Below are 22,541 nucleotides of genomic sequence, written 5' to 3'. Positions count from 1 at the left end.
CCTCACCTGTTCTGCTTGGACATGGCATCCCAAACCAGAAGCAGGTGAGCTGTTTACCTCTTTGCTGTATGGTTTGCTCAGCCAAAACCCCACAACATCCCCAGCTACCCCAATTCAGCTGTCAGCACACACTGAGCTGTGAAGTACTGTCACAGACATCTTTTATGAAAAATCTTTTTTTTAGGATTTTTTTCTCTTGAGAAGCTGAGAGGCCTCAAGAACAAAATGTAAACAATGGTTATCTGCTGCTGTGGAATGCAACAGGTGGATCTGGGATTGGTCTCATGTGGTTGTTTCTAATTAATGGCCAATCACAGCCCAGCTGGCTGGGACTCTGTCCGAGCCACAAGCCTTTGTTATCATTCCTTCTTTTTCCATTCTTAGCCAGCCTTCTGATGAAATCCTTTCTTCTATTCTTTTAGTATAGCTTTAATGTAATATATATCATAAAATAAATAACCAAGCCTTCTGAAACATGGAGTCAGATCCTCATCTCTTCCCTCATCCTCGGACTCCTGTGAACACGGTCACAAAGTACCACAGGAAAGGGGCAAAACCACAGTGTGGGAGCCAGCACAGAGCAGGACAGAAGATGAAATGCTGGGAGAGGGGAAGAGGCTCCTAATCCTTCTGTGATTTGCCATCAGCAGCACAGAGCCAGCAGTGCATTGGGACAACACCTCATTCACACTCACTGTCACCCTCAACCACGGGGACAGCAAGTGACGATTGTTCCTCTGCATCTCCCCAGCTGAACCCACTTTGATACTGAAGCACAGGCAGGAGGAGGTGGATTCATGCTCAAGGACACAGCTCTTGCCTGTGCTGTGCTCACACCCAGGGCTGCTCACCCCAGTGGTGGTGAAAGACTGGGGGATGCAGATTGGCTCAGTGCCTGAGGGTCCATGGAGGAGAGACCACAGGACAGGGCACAGAGCTGGGGGATCCAGGACCTGCACCTGTCTCTGCCCTCACAGGTGAGCACTGCCCCATGCTGAGACTAATTCATGGCTCTTGTGACCTCAAGGAAGGAATTTTATCTCTTTGTCTTGTTTTGTGCCCTCCATTTGCAGATTAAGGGAGTGTCCATTCTTATGTCAGAGTGTGCAAGGTCTGACTTATCACCAGCAAAGTTCTTTGAGATTCACTCAAACCACCCCTTCCCCAGCCTCCTCACCATGCCCTGTGCAGGCACAAGGCAGCCCCCCCAGAGATGGGTGTTCAAAGACCCAGCAGCATCAGAGATGTGGGCACAAGGGGAAGAAAACTGCACCGGGGAGAGAACTTTGAGAAAGGGACTGAGAACATCACAGCAGCAGCACAGCCACCACCCCAGGAGCAACACAGCCCAGCCCACAAACCCCAATCCATCACACAGCCAAGCCCAGTCCTTCCTCCTCCCCCTGCCATTCCCCAAAATGTTCTAAAAACACATTCAAAGCACTTTTTTATTTCTAAACCTTGCATTACACAAACTCACAGCAGCCTCCCCAAATGCAGGTGGGTCTGACCTTCCAGGTGGGCACCAGAGAAGGTCCAGGTGCTGTTAAACCAGGCCTAGGTCTGCCTGTTCCCTCCTGAGGATTTCGCCCTTCAGCTTTCAGACAAGGCCTCCCAGCTTAGCTCCCCAGCTCCCAACCCTAAAACCAGGGCAAGGATCCTTCTGTCTTCCAGCACAGGCTGGAAGATGCTGCACTCTCAGGTAAGGGAGGCTCAGCTGGTCCAGGGGACCTCCTAAGCCAGGGCCACAGCAACAAGAAGTGGTGACAGCCCAGGTGCCAAGTCTGGCAGATGCAGGGACATGGCCCAGCTTAGAGAATGGAGACATGAAAAGCACTTTGCATCACAGCCATGTTATCCCCTCATCCCTCCCCCTCATCCCCTTTGGAGCTTCTTAACTTCACAAACCTTCCTCCAGAGGAGTGTTGGAGTGACAGAAAACATTTTCCAAGCCTAATATCAGTTCCAGATGTTCACAGCCATTTCAGTTTGTACCTCACCCTGTAAAACACATTTCTCCCTCTCCCTCTCTCAAGTGCAGCGCCTGCTTGGTCCATGACATAATGCGCTGGCGGGCTGGCTGCACACACACACAGACACACAGACACACAGACACACAGACACACACACACATGTGCGCCTCACGCCCTCTCTGAGAGCCCCACGTTCAAACAAAGAGCATCACTCAACTACAAAGCCGTGGCACACATGGAGTTATGAGTAATTTCCACAAGTTTTAATAAACAGTTTGGGCTGTAATTGCTCCCCGCCTCCCCGGCTGGCTCCCGAGCACGCTGGTGTTGAAAGCGTGGTTTGTTTCACACACAAGTTCACCTCCTCTCAGCCTCAGATGGGCCAAGGGCTGTGTTTTTCTAAGCACCAGTAACAAGCCTCTTAAAAAACTTCATGCAGCTGAGGGCACCCGAGCCACGCAGGCTCCCTGCCCATCCCTGTCTCGCGTGGAGCCCAGCAGGGAGCAGAGGGGACCCACGCTAGACCAGTCTCAAAACTCCCTCCTGACTCTGCTCCAAGAGGAAGAGGAGGAAATGTTTTCTGGCTCAAGGGAATGGTTACATCTTCCACTTGCAGAACAAGGAGGAGGCCAAGGAGTTTTGCAAGGGTGAGAGACTGGAGGGTTTTGAGGGGCAGGAGGAAGGCAGAAGGCAGGTGGGGCTGGGACCGGGTACCACCTAGTTTGCCATGGGGATGAAGAATAGGTTGGCAGAGCTCTAGCCCATGTCAGCACCAGGAATCACAATAAGAAATGTCTACAACTGGAATAAAGCAAACAAAACCACTGTCCAAGTACAAATAACCCACTCATTTAAACTCGGTATTTCCAAGGGATGAGTGGCAGCATCCTCAAGAGCCCTGCAAGATCCTTGCCAGATCCTCCCAGCCCAGAGTTGGCCCCCTGTGATTGTACCTCCCAGCAATGGGAACAACCTGCTCCTCCCTGCCAGCAGCTGGGAGACTGATGGGGAAGGAAGATCTGCCCATATGCATCAAAAGCCATCCAAATTTCACATCCCACACTCCAAAACCTACCCAAATTTCATATCCCACACTCTCCTCCCAAAGATTCCCCTCTGAGACTGAGTTATTGTTTTTGTGGATGCTGCTCAGAAGGGAGAAGCTGTGGTGCAGCAGGATGGGTGGGTGAGGGTGTTCAGGGGATATCCAGGACAGGATTTTTGGCTGTAGAGAGCTGTAGCAGTCAGCATCTCTGCAAACCTACACAAGGTATTTAAAGGAATCAAGTCATCTGGCATTGGAGGCCTGTAGGGTAAGAAAGGAATGAAGGCAGGAATGTTGTTTGGTTATAAACAACACAGAAAAAAAAAGGGAGAGATTTAGGATTGGCTTTTCTCTTTAATTGTTAATAGGGTCATTCTGTCCCAAACAGTCCCCCAGAGCAGGCAGAGGGGAGGGAAGCTCCCCACAATGAATTCAATTGCCTGTCAAACACATGGCAGTCATAAAAGGAAAATAATAATAATAATCTGTATTTCCTACTCTGGCTGCCAGGCAAAGATCCAGCCACTTCAAAGGAGAAACCCCATGTTTCCCTGGTCTGGCCTCACCTGACTGATGTGTGAGCAATCTGGAATCCCCATCCAAAACAAAGCCCCTCCTTTGGTGGCTTGTTTTCTTTCCCCATTACTGCAAGGTGCTCCTCCAAGACAAAGAACAAACCTTCTTCCATGCCATGAAACCAGAGACATAACCCAGAGTCTGTGGTCACATCAGGCAGCTTTGGGAGGGGATGATGGCAGGATGCAGGAGAAAGGGCCCAAGGGATGGGACTGGTGTATGAGCCAGGCACCTCCTGCAGGTCTCCTGCTTGTGGAGACCCCTTCTCCTTCTTTCAGGGGTGTCCACAAGCAGCTGGAACCCCCCCAGGAGGTGGGGATGTGGCTGTCTCCAACAGAGACAGCCAGCTCTTGTAGCACATGATTTTTGCATATAGTGGCATCTACACTGCAGAATAGATGGGCTTGAGGTGACCAGGGAGGGTGGAAACTTCCTTGTTGTCTGTGAGGTCTAAATGCTCTTCCTGAGCCTGTCTTCCCAACAGGGAAACACAGCTAAACATCTTGCCAGGGTGCCCTGGGAGCCCATGCAGGTCTGCATGTGGACTGTGAGGTTCTGCACTCCAACACCAGCCCTGTCCCAGGTAAATTTCTGCTTTCATCAACTGCCCAGCTGCCCCTGACAACTTTTGTGAGCTTCTTTAAAAAACTACATCCAAAATCCTCATGCAAAAAGCAGTAGGTTCTGCCTGGCTTTCCCTGCAGCACTGCTATCACTCAGGGTCTCAAGTCCTATTTTCTGAAATCCATCATTTACTCACCCAAATCAAGTCCCATCCTTCACAGTCCTCTGCCTTGTCCAGCAGCTCCTGGAGCATGGATTGAGCTGCTGACAAAGCCTTTTTACAGTGTAGAGCACTCAGTACAAGCCTGAGAACTAAACTCCAAACCAGAGAAGTTTCAGGTTCTCCTGGAGAAATTTTGTGCTCTTTAAGCAATCTCCCTTAATATTGTAGGCTTTGAGTTCCTCTGATAGGTGTGCAAGACAATTGAAAATGTCCTTTCAAAGGTGGGTCACTGGTCACTCACTGGAACAGACCAGCAAAGCCCTTGAGCTGTTGAGGGATGACTTTTCCCCTACAACCACCACCCTGGGGCATTTCAGACTGATCAGATCAACACCCGCCTCAGAAACTCCAACTCACAGCTCCCCTGCCCAAAAAAGGCCAAATAATTTCCTTCTGCCTCACTGTGTTTTTGTAATTCCCCTTTCCCTCAAATCACCATGTCTGCAGAAGATTCCAGAAACCTCTCCTAAATGGAGTGGGTTTGATACCTCCTGTAACACCTTGGCTCTATTCTCCACCGAATCAGCTGCTCCCAGCCAGGCAGGGCACAGGAAGCATGGCCAGGAGCCCTCTGCACCACGAGGAGGTTGCCCTCCCTCACACCCACCTGTGTAAAGGTCTGTGTCCGTGTACTCATCCACCTTCTTGTGCTGCAGGACGTAGTCTGACACCTTGGTCCCGATGGCAGGCTGCACATCCAGCCACTCCAGAGACACCACGGTGCTGGAGGGCTCCACGTTGGGGGAGAGCCGCAGGCTGCGCGGGAGACAGTGAGAGAACAAGACATGAGTGTAATGAGAGATGAGGGACTCCAGGCTGCTCTCCAAAATGCAGTTTATTTTATCCAAGGTGTTACAGCAGGCCTGGGGACCTGCATCCCTCATTCAGCCTCTTACTAATGGTGCCCCACGTTGGGCGCCAGTGTAAGAGCCTAAATGAGAGATGTGGGACTCCAGGCAGCTCTTCAAAATGCAGTTTATTGTATCCAAAATGCAGTTTATTGTATCCAAAATGCAGTTTATTGTATCCAAGATGTTCCAGCAGCCCAGGGTCGTGGGTGACAGAGCTGTGCCCACAGCTGTCAGCTCCAGCTGCAGGCAGGCCTGGAGACCCTTTGGGTTTGGTTACAATGCATTATAGACTTTTCTTTTGGTTACAATGCATTCTATACTTTTCTTTTGGTTCCAATGCATTCTATACTTTTCTTTGCTGAGCATCTTAATACAGTAGAACCAATCTATACCTTAACTATTATCTACAGCCTATCATAACTGCTATAATTACCATATTCATGTTACTGTTCTCCAATCACTCAAAGTCAGTACATTACAGTTTAAGCTGGAAGTTGTTTTTCAGTTTTCTTGCAGTGGAAAATTCTGAGACTTTTTTTCTACTTGCAACGTTTGCTGCCTTGTTTGCCTGTGCTCTCTTTCTGCTTGGTAAAAACATCTTCTTGTTTGGGGTGGGTTTATCCTTTGCTCTAAGCCATAAAACCCCTTCTAACTAACACACCCTTTGCCTCCTTGGTTATCCAGTGAGACTGGCTCAGCAATTCTTTTCTTCTAGATGAAAACTTACTTCCATCTCTATTCCTTCATCAGACTCTACATTTAAAAATCTTTCTGCTAAACACACATATCTGTGAGATTTTCTTGTCAAGCTTTTATCCTTCCTAACACATGAGCTCCATTTCTGGGGAGGAATCCACATCTCTAAGCAGGACATCCTAGAAAAGCCCACATTGACACATGTGGGTGTGCCCACAAAGCCCCAAGGACAGAGGTCACAGGGGCTACTGAGCATCAAAAAGCTGAAGTTAGTTGAGTCCAGCCTATTGCAATGTGTGCCCTTGGGAGCCTCCCCCTGCTCCTGGAGAAGGCAAGCTCATGCCACCCCAAATATCTCATCTAAAGGGGCCTTCATTATCTGGAAGAGTTGCTGAACTTCAGCAAGGTGAGCAGGGACCAACACCCCAGGAGCAAAACAGGAGAAGATCCAGGTTCTTGAAACCCAGCAGGGCTGAGTCCCCAGGAGGGAAGGGTCAGGTCTGCGTGGCCAAGGTGAGGGAGGGAGAGAGAGAGGGGGAGAAGCAGAGTGAATTCACCCAGCTGCAAACCTCTGAGGGGCGTGGGTGAGAGCCAGAGCAGGGCAGCTGTGCAGGAGCTCCTGCCCAGAGCAGGAACAACGTGGGCTGGGAGGAAGGCAGAGGAAGGAGCTCTGAGCTCCTGGCTGTGCTAATGCAGAGGCGTCCACTCCCTCTGCTCCGGGGTAGATGACAACACCAAGTACAGGGCTATGGAGAGTCTGGCTCCAAACACACAGCATGTTTGCTGGACTCCAGATGGGAAATGAATCCCCTCTGAGGATATTGGCTCACTAAGAAGGTGTTCTGCTCCTTGTGGCTCGCTGGAGCCAGTCTTCCTGCTTTCTCAGCTAATTCTCCATCAGTTTGCTCCTGATTTGCTCTTGCTCTGACAAGCCACAATGAATTGCACTGTAATTCCATTTCTTTCAGCATTTGAAATCCCATTCTACAAGCCCTGCTAATCAGGTGATGAAAATCTATAAGGAAACCTTCCAGGGCCACAGCCAGAGCCAGGATATCCTAAAGACATCACTCACACAGTGAGGAGGGCTGGACTGCAGCCCCCAGCCCCCAGGGTGCAGAAGGAGGTGCCCATGGGCTGAGCCCCTGGGAAATGGGGTGGTTCTGGGGGCTGTGACCCACGGGGAAGGGGCTGGTGATCCCAGGAGGGCTCACAGGATACGTACACAGGCGGAGGGAGAGGGCTGCAGTTCGGGAGTCCGTTCTCATCGAAGGCGTTGAGGTCGCACCTGCACCAGTCTTCGATAACATCACCTTTCCCAGAGCACCAGTATGAGCTCATCAGGGCTCCCTTGAAGGCCTGACGTGAGAACAAAAAGCGTGAACATGTGTGCTAAAGACTCAGTGAAATCTGGCCAGGCTTTGGGGCTGAGCATCGGGGGGAGTGTGCAGAGCCCTGGGATCAGGAAACACGGGATGGGTTGGGGAATGTGTCTTCCCCAGCTCTGCCACAGCCTCTCTACATGGCCTTGGCCATAGCCCTTCACCTCCCTGGGCTTCACTCCCATGTCTTGAGTGATGCTGGTTCATCCCTGAATCTTTTGGAGTGGGGATGGGGATCTCCTGAGGGATCAGGAAACATGGGATGGGCTGGGGGAATGTGTCCTCCCAGCTTTGCCACAGCCTCTCTGCAGGGCCCTTCACCTCCCTGGGTTTAACTCCCATGTCTTGAGTGGTGCTGGTTCATCCCTGAACGCTTTTGGAGTGGGGATGGGGATCTCCTGTGGGGGAGGACAGAGCTGCCTGAAGAAGCACAAGCATAAGTTCCTCTGTGACAGTGAACATAACGCACACAGTGCCTGCAATATAACACACACAGCGCTGCTGTGTACAGTGAAACTCTTCCACTCTTCCCTGTGCCCTTCTGCCCAGCTGTTTCTGTCCCCCTGAGAATAAAGTAATGCCCAAATTCCCAACAACACCCCTTCCATCCTTCTCACAGGTTTGCTATTCACACAAAGCGCCCTCCTGCAAGCAAACTGCTGCTTTATTCATTTGTCTAAGGAACACTCGCAAGCAAAACAGCACTAGCTGCAAGGAAAAAATAAAACCTGGAAAATACTTGCAGGATGTCCTCAGGAGCCACCCTGACTGCTCCTAATAATACCAATGAATCCCTGGAATAATAACTGTGCTCAGAATTGGCAAAGCCCTCCAGGTCTCACGCCTCAGTGTCCCTGCTGTGCTCATCCCACAGGATGGGGCATCCCTCACTCCATACCCTGCTCTAGTTTGGACCACATGGATTTATGGTGGTTTCTCCCACTACGGTTCAGCTGTAATTAAACTTCCAGTTTCAAAAACATCTCCTTCACACACACAAAGCCAACATCCAACCCAACCCTGCAAAGCCACAACACCCATCTGGAATAATAAGAACACCAAAACACAGCCACTAGAACAAAGCTCTGTAACACTTTTGACCTTTCAAGAGGCACATATGGAAGCTGAAACACCTCCACAGGTCCTCATCCACATGGAGCAGCCTCACTTGTGGCAACACTACTCTTCCATGAGAAGTTGCCTGCGGAAGCCTGGCCCTGCTGATATGGCCTGTGCTGCAAGGGTACGCCTAGAAATAAATCTGTGCCCTTTGAGGAGCACAGGGACAGCTCAGGCAGCAGCACTGAGCAGAAAACTCCAGGAAAAGCTCCATCCCAGGGAGGTTTCTGAAAGGAGGAGGTATAAATAGAGCCTGACGTCAGGGCTGCCATTGTCCAGGGTTTTGTTGCTCTCCCCAAACACCCCCAGCACCTTTAACGAGGTGCCTCGAGGCTCTTGCGTCTACAAAATTTTCTGCTTCCAGGCATTTACAAAATGGGACTGTTCCAGATGGAAAAAATTGGAAAAAAACCCCAAAACCCAAGGAAGGAACAAACAGGTGAAAGAAAGAAAAGGTGACATTATTTTACTCTGTTCTTTAGAAAGTAATTGAAGTGCTAGGCTGGAAAGGGCATCCAAAGTAATTGGAGAGAGGGATGAAGAGAGGAGTTTATCTGACACCCAGATAAATGGATGCAGACACATGAGAGAGAGAGAGAGCAGCAGGTCCGTGCAGGAGAGGAACAGCAAAGGATGTGTGCAGATGGATGGGGAAGCATGTGCTCTCCCTAGGGAGCAAGATAAACACCCTGTGCTGAGGTACCTGTGTGCACAGACAGGCACTGCAGGGGAAGACAGATGTGGGTGATCCCGGGAAAAGCTGCACTGTCACACTGCTGCCACTGCTCCATTGTCACACTGCTGCACTGTCACACTGCTGCACTGCCACACTGCTGCACTGCCCCACTGTCACACTGCTGCACTGTCACACTGCTGCACTGCTCCATTGTCACACTGCTGCACTGTCACACTGCTGCCACTCCTGCACTGTCACACTGCTGCACTGCTGCACTGTCACACTGCTGCCACTGCCCCACTGTCCCCCAGCCCTGTCACTCTGCACACCCCCTCCCTGTCCCCTAACCCAGCTCCTCCTTGCACATCCCTGACTTAGGGAAGAAACCCCACCCACCCCATCCATGCCCTTTAGTAAATGCAGTAGCCAACTCCTTGTTTTGCTTTTTTCCTGCTGCTAAGCACTAGCTGGATGAGCAATCCCCCTTGCTCTGCCTGCCCAGCCTCACACAGGTTTTAATTAGATCCTTCAGGTGCCCAGCTGTCATCTGCCTTGTGTCACCCTTCACACAAACGAGGTTAGGGGATGGATGCTGTGCTCATTAGGGCGGGCACACCTCCATCCCCTAACCAGGTTACTGGGAGCAGGGCTGCCCCTGCTGGCTCCTGCCTCTGTCCTGATTCACATCAGGGCCAGGCTGGGAGAGCCAGGCAGCCAAGGCTTGTCCCTGCCTTGTCCCTCTGTGTCAGGCAAGAGCCAGGGCATGTCCCTGCCTTGTCCCTCTGTGCCAGGTGTTGGTGAGGCTACACCTTGGGTGCTGAGCCCAGTTCTGGCTCAGCCACTCATGACAAGAAAGACATTGAAGGGCTGGAGTGTGTCCAGGGAAGAGCACTGAACACCAGGAGAGGCTGAGGGAGTTGGGCAGGGGCTCAGCCTGGAGCAAAGGAGGCTCAGGGGGGCCCTTGTGGCTCTGCACAGCTCCTGACAGGAGGGCACAGCTGGGGGGGTCGGGCTGTGCTCCCAGGGAACAGGGACAGGAGCAGAGGGAACGGCCTCAGGCTGGGCCAGGGGAGGTTTGGGTTGGATATCAGCAGGAATTTCTTCACTGAAAGGGTGGTCAGGCATTGGAAGGGGCTGCTCAGGTAGGTGGTGGAGTCCCCATCCCTGGAGGTGCTCAAGAAACAGCTGAATGAGGCACTAGTGCTGTGGTGTGACAAGGGGGTGATTGGTTAAATGTTGGACTCAGTATTGGAAGTCCTTTGCAACCTCAGTGATTCTGGAATTCTATGTTTTCTTGCTTTCCAGGGGAATTCTGAGACAGTGGCTCCTGGGGTTTTCCCACTGGTGCTGGGGAGTGTGTGTTGAGGGGTGGGGAAGCATCAAGGGCAAATTGATGGGGAGCAGAAATGGGTAAGATCACACAGAAGAGGGAATGGCAGCTGCCGCCCAAACAAGGACCCCAGTGGTGCAGGAGGACCAAGAGTGATGGACAAGGATGCAGTGAAGGTGCTGAGATCTATCCCATAGGAAGCTGCAAAAGAAGGCTGAAGTTTTGCTACTCCAGGCTCACAACAAAGGAGGATGAGGTTTTGCTGCTTTGGGAGAGCTTCAGGAGGCAATGAATGCACAGGGACCTTGCTGATCTCTGGGGGCTGAGAAGCACCTTCTCCTCCTGCCTTGGCTGGGCTCTCCACATCTCCTGTCCTTCCCTGCCATGCTCAGAGCCTGCACTGAGTGCTCTCCTCCCTGCCAGGAGACAGCACCTACACGAGTCCATCTCAAACATGACCACTTCCATTTTGCATGCTTCATCATGGTGGTCATGTCTCCACAGGCCCAAGAAGGTCTGGAATCATGAAGGGATTCCCAGGAGTGACGGATCCCCTGGGAATGGCAGTGACCCCCAATGCTCTGTCCTGTGCTTGCCAACCACTCCCCAGGACCCCAACACCCCTGTGTGCCCTAAGGCAATTTTATCTCTCATTTAAAAGTATCCAAATTGTATTGTTTCCCTGTGAGTCAGCCCATTTAGTTTATGTCCTTCAGTGCCAGAGGGGAAATTTATGAGATGAGAAACTGGCTCGAAACGTTTATTTTCTAGATGACGAGTCATGCCATTAGATATATAGCTTTATGAATCATAGGAACAGCATCTAATTTGCTCTTAAAGGTATAATAGGTCTGATTCCCCACACCCATGCACACACATCTATTGGATTGATAGTTCCCCCCTAGGATGGCTAGTTCATTTGTTTTGACACAAGCAAGACTTACAGGACCATAAAGTCCCATCTTACCATAAGCTAAGCCTATTCATAAAAAAAATATTAGGGAAACAAATGATCAGCTAAGCACATTCATCCTACACTCGATTGCATATGGATCTTTCTCCTGTTGTTATTTGTGCTCAGGGGGAGGCCATTTGGCCCCATTTTATAGCTGAGACACTCTGTAACAGAATGGAGAAGAACACTTCCTTTGTCCTCTGCTAGACCTGGCTGATGGAGGGAGAAGCATTAAGTTATTTCTAACTGTGGGTTGTCTGTTGACATCCCAGGAGGGGAAAGTGATAGGACGTGAAGGAACCTTCCAGATCAGCATTTGCAGGACTCAGCACACACCACAGGGCTGGTGTTTGCAGATGGGATACTGGAAAGGACATGTGTTGGGTGCTTGTCTGTCAGTATCTGGTTCTCTCCATGGCTGACAGTGACATGAAAATCTGGCTCACTGAGTCTACAATGCACATCTCTGTTTCTGGAAAAATTAAAAAGGAAATGCAGGGAGATTAAAACAAACAAACAAACCAAAAAAAACCCAAGCAAACAAAAAAAACCAACCACAGGTGAACATGTAGGCTGGACAGAGATGGGCTGCAGATAAAAGGAGATGATCTGTAAGCTGGAACTTAGGTTCCTTTTGGATTTTGCACTGATTTCCCAATCTCTGTTTGCTTTTTTGTTCTTCTCAATGCAGAAGGAGAGAGGGAGATGTGGAAGCACGCTGAGCCATGCCAGCAGACAGGAACCATCCCATGTCCAGGGATATGGCAGCAAACAGACACATCCTGTCCTCTCCTGTTGGCAGGATGGAGATGGGGCCTGCACACCAACACCCACCAGCACCTCAGGCACAGGCAGGGCCACTGGAGGAGGATGAAGGCTCCAGAAGGGCTTTCACAGCCTGAACAGGATGCTACCATGATGGCAGGGTGGCTGGAGGAAAAGCCTTCCATGCCCTTCCAGCAATGCTCAGTGCTGTTCACAGGAGGTAAATGCCACTCCTTAGCCTAGATATCTATGGAAGGGGGGAAGAAAAACAAAAATAAAAGGGGAGGAAAGCTAAGGATTTCCCAGGCCAGAGAGTCTTTCCAGGATCATGCAATTCGTGTCCATAAGGCCAGCTTCACAGCAAAGGAGGATGGAGTTTTGCTCCTCTAAGTTCACAGCAAAGGATGAAGTTTTGGTGCTCCAGCTTCACAGCAAAGGAGGATGGAGTTTTGTTGCTTTAGGCTCACAGCAAAGGAGGATGGAGTTTTGCTTCTTGAGGTTCACAGCAAAGGAGGATGGAGTTTTGCTCCCCTAAGTTCACAGCAAAGGATGAAGTTTTGGTGCTCCAGGCTCACAGCAAAGGAGGATGGAGTTTTGCTGTTGGCAGGTGATCCCACCCTGTGCTGCTCACGCCCTCCCTGCCTCTGCCTGCCTCTCCCCAGGAGCAGCATCACTAGCACTTCATCCTGGAAAGGGGCATCAGTGGTGTGCTGGAAAGGTCAGGGTGCTGGGAGGGACCCAGGGTGGGCAGCAGCCTGGTTTCTGTTATTTACACAATAACAGGATCCCGGGGAGTGGCAGAGGACACTGTGAAACCCGGGAAATCAGAGGGGAAATCAGAGCCCTGTGTGCTGCACTGAGCCTTCCTGGGGAGCCGGCTCTGCTCTCACACCTCGGCACAAAGCTCCTCATTATAGCCCCAGCCAGGCAGGACAATGCTGCCATTCTTCCCCTGGAAAGGGCAGCTGGAGCTGCAGCACGATGCTCCAGGGCCAGAGGAGAAGCACAAGGGCCAATTAGCAGGTATTCAAACAAACCAACAACAAATAAAAAGAAACACACCCCAGACCAAACCAAAAAACTCACCTCAACCACAAGAACACTGTCCCCCCTTTGGGCCAGGCTCCCTGCCAGCTTTGGCAGTGGAAGAAGAAATCCCTGTGTCCCCAGACCTTCAGGAGCTGCTTTGGGGATGCTGTGTGTCCTCCAGAGGCTCTGCCATGGTGCTGGACTGGGGTCAAACTGAGCCCATGGCCTCGGGGACACCTTTCACCCTGGCTAAAAACACCCTGCCAGCCTGGGGACACTGGTGGGGCAGTGGGGACAGCAGTGGCCACGCTCTGCTCTGCAGGGGATGGCTCCTGGGCAAGGAGTGGGCATTAAAAATTGGGAATTTTGTTCCAACCTCACTTGTCATCCGAGCTGGTGACCCCCAGCACATGAAGAAGCTGTCCCCAAGAGCCCTGCCAGGGTCCCAGGCATGCTCTGGGCTTCTGCTGAGGCCAGTGGGAGCAGCAGCACAGGGATGAGCCCCCCAGCAAGCCCCCACACAATGGGCTGGGCCATGTGTGCTGTGAGGAGGCCATGGCTGCAGCAAATGCTGAGATTACTCAATTTTCGAATTAAAGCAAGGTCCTAGGGGTCTCCTAAAAATCCAGGCTCCACATCCATTTGTCTCCTTAAATACACACAGCAGGAGTTTGAGTCCATTTCCCAGTAGGAGTGAGATTGATCTCTCCTGCCTCCCTTCTCCACACCCCCCTCACCACACCACCCTCTAAGCATTTCTGCAGCTGGCTGAGCTGCTCCACAGAAGCTTGTTTCAGGGTTTTTTGGGGGAAAAATGAGCAGATCATGTACAGGAGGGGTCACACAGCCCAACATACCTTGCCTTTTCTCCCCTCCACTGGCCACAGCTGCCCTGTGGCTCTGGACATGCACCTGTGCATCCCTGTCAAGGATGCCCTGGGAGGGGATGGGGTGTCACAGACATCTTTTATGGAAAATCCTTTCTTTAGGATTTTTCCTCCTGAGAAGCTGAGAGGCCTCAGGAACAAAATGTAACCAATGGTTATCTGCTGCTGTGGAATGCAACAGGTGGGTCTGGGATTGGCCCATGTTAGATGTTTCTAATTAATGGCCAATCACAGCCCAGCTGGCTCGGACAGAGAGTCCGAGACAGAAGCTTTGTTATCATTTCTTTATTATTCTATTCTTAGCCAGCCTTCTGATGAAATCCTTTCTTCTATTCCTTTAGTATAGTTTTAATATAATATATATCATAAAATAATAAATCAGCCTTCTGGAACATGGAGTCAGATCCTCGTCTCTTCCCTCATCCTGAGACCCCTGTGAACACAGTCACAATGGGGGAAGCAGGGTGTTCCCTGCCAGCCTGTGAGGGACAAGGACATTTGCAGATCATGCACAGCTGTGCTCTCACTCAGTCTGTGCCTCTGGGTGCACTCCAGGGCTGTCCTGGGCAGTATGAAAGATGGTGCCCACCCTGTGGCTGGCAGAAATGTGTTTAAGGTGGAGGAGGAAAGTCATCATAACCTGAGGGGACTCTAACTGGGGTGAGGAGCAGCTCTTGTCTTTGACTCCAGGATGTTCCCCAGAGTGAAAGCCCCTGGGGTCACCACCTCTCTCTTCTCTCCCACCACATGCACTGAACAGCATCCATGCAGCCCCTGAGTGCTGAGAGCACTTTGCCAGCAGACAGCCCCACCACAGAGAGAAGCTCCTTGCTGCTGGCCATGGCCAGCCACTGGCACTGCTGGAGGTGTCCTCCACAGCCCTGCAGTGGAGAATCTCCTCCAGCTTCACGTGGAGGGACCAGTGTGGTGTCTGCACTGCTGCAGAGCACACAGGGAGCACAAGAGAGATGCTGGCATCAGTCAAAACTGATGCAGGATCCACAGAGCTCCTGGGAGATGACAGCCAAAGTCACAGCTTCTCTGTCTCTTTACACCTTTGGAAGTCCCAGTGTGATCACTCAGAGAGCACTGGAGCTGTGACAGCAATGGTCCTGTAGAATGCTTGGATGAGCTGGAGCTCACCAGGTGACAGGGACTGGGGCAGGGGGGCCTCCAGCACTGCCTCTGCTCCAGCAAGAGTCCTTCCTGTCAAACCTGCCACCCACAGCCACACCAGTGTGACAGCTGCAGAAAATACATCCAACAAAGCCCTTCAAGAGCTGCTTGAACCTCCAAAACCATCTCCTTCACCCTGGCAAGCTCCAGCACTGCCACAGCCCCCAGCCAGGCTGCAGTGACCAGCGATGGTGCAAATTCATTGACCAACACTATTAAACCACAGGGAGAAACAAAGAAACTCCTAGCAGGATCTCAGCCCATAGTTCTCACTAAATACAAGAAGGAAAAGAGGGGCCTGATGCTTTTCCTTATACTGAGATTGCTTCTCCCCACTGCTGGGAGCAGGAGTTGTGCTGGAGCTGGGCTGGGAGGACAGATCACACCAAGCTGAGAGTTACCTTGAGGACATTTCCTCTGGACAAATTCTCCCTGGACAGCAAAAGGCAAAACTCCTGGAGCTCTTTACATTTCAGGCCTTGGCTTCAAAGCAAGAAGAAAACAGCAATTCCCACTGACATGGAAATAAAGAGTTTTTAAACTCATTTCACGTGGGCAAAGTGATATATTTTCACCTCATCTCCTGCTTGGAAATGGTCAGTTTTAGCTGAAATCAAACATGCACACAAAGAAATACCACAAATCAGTCCACAGCAGACACCCAGCATGGAAACTGAAACCCCAGCATTTAAGAGTCTGGCAAGGTCATCAGCAACCGAGAACACGGCCTTGGACAGGGCTGGAGCTGTAAATTTTAAAAAGTTCATAACTCACTGCACTAAGGCAGATGAAAAGACAAACCTATTAAAAAAATACACATGCTGAAGAGGGCAAAGTGTTTTTTACCTGTGTTTTGCTTCATCTTTGGTGCTCAGCTTATACAGGAAAACTTTCAGCCAAGTTTATAGAAGTCAATATCCACCTTGTTAATGACCTTGTTATCTGTCTGTACAGCATTGTCTTTGTGGACACATATGTAAACAGTGTTTACAATTTCTTTTTTTAACACTGCAGGAGTTGGGATGTGCCTGCAGTTCCTCTAAGGTCAGCACTCACTGCATTGATTGGGAACCATCTACGTGAAGGGAGAAAAGCAGGCAATGGAGCACTCAGGATTGGAGGTGCTGGACTTGGTTCAGCCCAGCCAAGTGAAAATCCTATTTATGGCACAGGAGAACACCACCCTGCAGTGCCTGGGACACCCCTGGCCTCTGTTTGGTGCTGAAAATGGATATTTCATCACTCAGATGAACCATGAGGTGCTCCTGGTGGGACACACCCTGTGGGAACCTCTCAGTGCACAGAGTCACAGTTTAAACTCGGTGGTGTTCTGGCTCTCTGCTGGGTCTTGGTTGACAGGCTGATATCCTCGTGGTGGTGGCAGCTCCTTCCCACCCCTAAATCCCTTTCTCTTTCATGGGAACCCTCCCTGCTCAGAGGGGAAGGCGAGGGAGAGATGATGCTCCTGCCCTCCATGGGCATCCATCATGCTCGAGCTCATGGTGCCACAAGAGGATGGGGACAGCTTTCCACAGAGGCAGCACTAACCCCACACCAAACCATCCTCTCCAGGAGAGGCACATGGCCCCCATGAGCTCCACTTCTTTCAGAGAGGCAGCTACAGCTCTGCCCAGCCCAGGCTGCCTGGAACAACCTCCAGTGCAGAGATGTCACAGACATCTTTTCATGAAAAATCCTTTCCTTAGGATTTTTTTCTCCTGAGAAGCTGAGAGGTCTCAGGAACAAAATAAAAACAATGGTTATCTGCTGCTGTGGAATGCAACAGGTGCATCTGGGATTGGTCTCATGTGGTTGTTTCTAATTAATGGCCAGTCACAGCCCAGCTGGTTCAGACAGAGAGTCCAAGACAGAGCCTTTGTTATCATTCTTTGCTATTCTATTCTTAGCCAGCCTTCTGATGGAATCCTTTCTTCTATTCTTTTAGTATAGTTTTAATATAATATATATCATAAAATAATAAATCAGCCTTCTGAAACATGGAGTCAACATTCTCATCTCTTCCCTCATGCTGGGACCCCTGTGAACCACATAGAGAACCAAGGTTTGTGCAGAGCTGGCAGCAAGTTCCTCAGCAGTGCTGGATTTCAGCCTTCAGAACCAGGATTTGCCCCTGCTTGTGGTGCCAAGGACAGCAAAAAAGGAGAGGGAGAGAATAAAAATCCTGCAGGAGAGAGGCTGGTGGAGAGAAGGGGGAGAAACAAGCTGGGGTGAAGGGATGGAGGGAGCAGGACAGCCCATCAGAAGTGAGCAAGAAGGGGAAAGTGATGGAGCTGATGCAACACAAGGGGTTCATGCAGAGAGAATGGGAATGACTAGGAAAGAGAAACAGGGACAGGAAATGCAGAAAACACTCCCTTGTGTCCTGCTGGAGCAAGGATGGGAATGGTCTGGGATGGTTGTAGGGAGGAAGGGATGAGAGGAGGGGATGTCAAGAGAAGCCTACAGCTGAAACAGCCAGACCCAGCTAAGGAGGGGGTGGTAAGACAAGAGAGCATATCCCACCTGCTGCCCCCTTGCACTGAGATGGCACAAAGTGACCTGTCCTGGCACATGCTGCTCACTGCCAGCTCCCTTAGTGCCTGCTCTGGCAGCATCCCTGCCACCCTGCAGCTGCCCAGAGCCCACACCCTGTCACCTGTTATCCCAGCCCTGCCCAGCAAAGCTCCCTGGGGCGAGGGGAGCCCCCCACACAGCACCCTCACACAGGGACAGGCTCCCAGGGCATGCCCCTCCAGCCGTGGGCAAGCAGGTGGAAGAGGAAGAGGAGGAGAGACGCAGGCAGCACAACCCCAGGGAATATTGCTGGGGTGTCTGTGCTGTGGCTGGGGCTTTGTTTGTGTGCTGGTTTTCTCAGCAGAAAGCACAATGCAGGCTGGGCTCCAGCTGCAGCTGATGGGGCCAGGGGAGGAGGGAGGGAAGGAACAGACTGCAGCTCCTCAGGACAAGGAGGCGCCCCGAGTGAGCCCAGCAGTGTTGGCAGGACTGGGGGGACAGCTGAGGAGGAAGATGAGGAGGAGGAAGAAGGGGGGAGATTGCAGCCAGGCTCAGAGAGGCAGGCTGGCATTGTCACCTGGGCACAGGGTGATGCAGGATCCATGGAAATCCTACAGATCCTGCTGGGCTCTTCACTGTTATCCCCTCCTTGCTGGCTAATGTACCCCCTGAATCCCTAACAGAATGTTTTCCAGCAGATTGCTGCTGGGATGCACATCTTTCTTGCCTGAAGGCAGCCAGCTGTCCCACTGCTCTCCTGTACCTGTAGTGCCTCATCCCAGCACTGCCCTGGGCACACTGACAGGGCAGGCCAACCTCTGCACAAGAACTGCCCAGTGGGAAAAGCAGGCACAGGGTGGGGTGAGAATGCAGGAAACAGTGGGAGAAAGGGAGTTTGAGGAAAAGTGCCAGAAACTGAGGTGTGGAAGTCAGGCATGGCTTCATGCAAGGACCAAGAGGGCTGATAGATGGGAAAGCAGGAACCAGATCAAGAGGTAGGCAAGGAGTGACTCCCCAGAGACAGCACCCAGAAACTCCCCAGAGACACCCCAGGACACAGATTTCAGCTCCTTCTTGTTCCCAAGCTCAGTTGTTTCTGGGTGAGGGAAAGGAGGACACCAGAGACAGTACCCAGAAACTTGGGTACCAGGAGAAGCATCAGGACTCTTCTCTCCATGGAGTGGGAAGGGAATGAAGCATCATTCCTGGTGCTCACACCTCCAGGTGCCAGGGTTGTTTCCTGACCTGCAGCCCTCTGCAGCCCACCCACAGCTGCACGCTGGCTCACTTGAGACATCCCAATCAAGTACAGGCTCAGTGCCAATAAGTGACTTTAAGCAGGTCTGTCATTTCTGGGCTTGAGATTGGGGTCAGAAGGCTGTGCAGAGGGGTGGGAGTGGCAGTGAGCAGAGAAAGTGGGAACCCAATCTCCACAGGATTAACACTGAAGCTCTTGCAGGAGCCCAACCCCAGGGACTGCTGACCTCCAGCCTGGCTGGTCTCTCCTGGAATAGCAGGGACCTCCTGTGGCTGTGGGACTGTCCCAAGGGGATGGTTCTGCCCTCCCTCTGCACCTTTGCAAAGCCACGCTGAGCCCTGGAGGACTTTAGCCACCCCTCAAATAGGTCTGTCCTACATCTTGGAGCCAGGAGTGAGGGACTGAGCTATGCTTGGCTCCTGAGACCTCTCCACAGGACACATCCTGCACACCAGCATGGACACTGGGAATGACTGAGGTCTTGGCATTGCCTTGAACCTATTGAAGGCAGGGAGATGCAGGTCTGAGAGGGCTGTGGGCAGCAGAACCTGCCAGCCCCATCACCAACACCATCCCATGTAGGAGCATCAGGGGATAGAACAGTGGGGATGGAGGGAGATGAGAGATCTCTGGAGCCAGGGCTGGAAATTGGGGTTTATTGCAAAGGGCCTGGGGGCAGGGCCCTGCTGGGAGCTGCCAGGCACAGCTCAGAGCAGGACTGAGAGAAGAGAGGGGCAGAGAGGATGAGAGGGTGAGAGAGTAAAAGGGTAAGAGAGAAAAGCACAAGGGAGTAAAAAGGGGTAAGAGTGTGAGGTTTGCATTACAATACCATAAATCTTCTTCTGTGTTGAATATTGTAATTCTCACTAACCAATCTAATACACAATACAAATCCTATAGCATTTACATACAGCCTATAAGAATCATTCCATTACCATCCTGTGTTACATTTTAAACCCTACAAACTCCTCTTTGGGCCCCTTCTGCCAAGCTGGCAGGGTCTGCTCTGCCCCTTGGGCCTGTCTGCAAGCAGAGGGTGTTGTTCCATCAAAAGGGGATCACCTTCAGCTGGCCACACCATTGTTTTCCAGTTGTTCAGTAACTGAGGGATCTCAAAGCTTGCTTTCATTTCAATCTCGCTTATATATTCTATATTCTCAAAACCTTTTGCCAGGCAATCCTATTTATAAGACTTTCCTGTTCCATCTTCTACAACAATCCCACACATGCAAACACCCGCCCCACTCCAGGGAACTGCAGGAGGGGACCTGAGAGGGGACAGGGTGAGGTCACAGAGGTGGGGCTGGCCCGTCACTCACCTCCCTGGTGTCGTTGTCCTGGATCAGAGCATACAGAGGCACCACCCTGTTGATCTCCAGCAGAACCGGGCTGGGGCTGAGCTGCTCCTTGCCAGGCCGCCGGCACAGGTGGCAGGTGGAGGGGCAGCGCCCTTTCTCCTCGCAGTGGATCTCCACACCTGAGATCAGGTGGTCATCTGACAGCATCTGGGCTGTCAGCAGGCCTGACAGGTACGTGATGAAGGGCATGGATTTCAGCTCTTTCTTGTTCCCAAGCTCAGTTGTTTCTGGGTTAGGGAAAGGAAGAAACCAAACAGAGTTAAACAATGCCCAGCTCAGGACTTTTGCCAAAGCCAAACTGTCCTCCATTCATGATAAATGCAGCTGCTGAAGGTGCAGGCCAGGTGGGAGCAGAATAAAAGTGGTACAGAGGCACCACCCTGTTGATCTCTGAGCTGCTCCTTGCCAGGCCACTGGCACAGGTGGTAGGTAGAGGGACAGGGATCTCCACACCTGAGATCAGGTGGTCATCTGACAGCACCTGGGCTGTCAGATGATGATTAAGGGCACAGATTTCAGCTCCTTCTTGCTCCCAAGCTCAGTTGTTTCTGGGTGAGGGAAAGGAAGAAACCAAACAGAATTGAACAAAGCTCAGCTTAGGGCTCTTCCCAAAGCCAAACTGTGCTGCAGACAGGATAAATGCAGCTGCTGAAGGTGCAGGCCAGGTGGGAGCAGGAAAAAAAGAAAGGTCAAGGAGAGAAGGAGAAAAACAGGACTTGCTGGTCACTCCTTGGAAGTGTGAGCTTTTCCAGACAAGCACATCTAAACTACAGAACTGATTGGTCTTCTCTTTTCTAACTCATGTTCTTCTGTTTTCTAACTTGCATATCCACTTTCTGTGCTCCAAAATGAGACAAAATCACCTCAGTGTATCTTCCCTGCCCAAGAGAAAAGTCCTCAAAGGGACCAGGCCAAGGAGCTGAATGCCCTTTTTCCCACCCTAACACCAGCCCCCTCTAGTCCTTGTGGTTCTCAGGTCACTCTTGTGGGTGACATTATCCAGGGCAGTGAAATGATCCAAAGAGGCTGCAAAAGGACTTCATGGAGGGATGGAGCCCCTTGGCAGTGAGGAAAAGCAGTTATGAGAACCAACTCAGTGCTTGGGGAATAGATGGAGGCATTACCAAAACCAAAATGCCAACACTGCTTTCAGGAAACAGTCAGGCCTTTGAAACCCACTGGGAAACCTCCTGGTGGTCTTAAGCACAAGGGAATAAACCTGGAGAACCTTTACATTGTTCTGTGTTCCTCCAAGCACTTGCTAAGGCCAAGGGAAGCATCACACTTGAGCAAAGGAGATACGGTTCCAATGTCTGCCCTGCACAATTCCATTTAAATTCTTTGTCTGTAGCTGGGTTGACCCAAGAAGGCCCAACTTTTATAACCTGGTGACAGACCTACAGAAGAAAAAGCTTTCTTCATCTTATGGCTGTTGCCTCTAGCAACAAATTCCCAGTCCTGAGAGGAGCAGAAGAGGAGCAAGGGTTGTCTCAGCACGCTCGGCTTGCAGTGACATGCAGCTGATCTGGCAAGGCACAAGCCATTTGGAAATCCAAGTAAACAGCATTCATTCATGACTCCCAGAGCCCTCAGGGTAGGGACAGCCCTTCCCTGCTGTCTGGCTGTCAGGGAACACTTCTGTGCACAGGATCAAAGCCGGCACGGGGAGAACGAGCAAATTCCAACCAACCCGTGTTTTAGTGGAATAGAAGGGGAGCAGTTGCTAAGATAAATTAAAAGAAGGTTGCAGAGAGATGTTTCAGCATCTAGGGAGACACTGGTGTACACAGACATGGGAAACAGGAGTTGGAGCTGCTTCTTGGAGAGATCATTTTCTGGAAGATCAGCTCCAGGCAACTTCAAGTCTCATAAGGGAAAGGCATGAAGCCTTGAAGGCATGAAGGGTGGCAGAGAAAGAAGGAATTTATAAGGGGATACCATGAGCCTCTTCTCATTTGTCACTAAGAGTAGCATCTTCTAACATCACTACTGAAGTATGTGTAGAAGAGAAAGGAGACAATTACACTTCTGGGCTGCAAAGCTTCTTCACCAGAGCTGAAGCAACTTAAGAGACCCTTCATGGAGAAGGAAGTTTTGGAGCCATTCTTTAAGGGAGGACATGAACACAGGGCTGAAAAGACAGTGGAATCAGTTATCTCATGGC

The 22,541-nt window shown here is 51.1% G+C and overlaps 1 protein-coding gene across 1 annotated transcript in view; it reads right to left on the bottom strand.

Moving 5' to 3' along the window:
• Window positions 1–22,541, bottom strand: part of ASTN2 (astrotactin 2) — a 351,565-nt gene that overhangs the window by 79,817 nt on the left and 249,207 nt on the right. Inside the window, exons 17-19 of the mRNA XM_071453747.1 lie at window positions 20,339–20,604; window positions 7,154–7,287; window positions 4,989–5,137 (exon numbers count right to left, since the gene is read on the bottom strand). Coding sequence (XP_071309848.1) covers window positions 4,989–5,137; window positions 7,154–7,287; window positions 20,339–20,604 — 549 coding nt within the window. The remainder of the gene's footprint in view (window positions 1–4,988; window positions 5,138–7,153; window positions 7,288–20,338; window positions 20,605–22,541) is intronic.

Source organism: Agelaius tricolor, unplaced genomic scaffold, assembly GCF_023055355.1.
Source record: "Agelaius tricolor isolate 1412-34295 unplaced genomic scaffold, bAgeTri1.0.p SCAF_37, whole genome shotgun sequence".
NCBI lineage: Eukaryota > Metazoa > Chordata > Aves > Passeriformes > Icteridae > Agelaius > Agelaius tricolor.
Note: the sequence above shows the minus strand (reverse complement) of the source record. Positions and strands in the feature narration are given on the sequence as shown.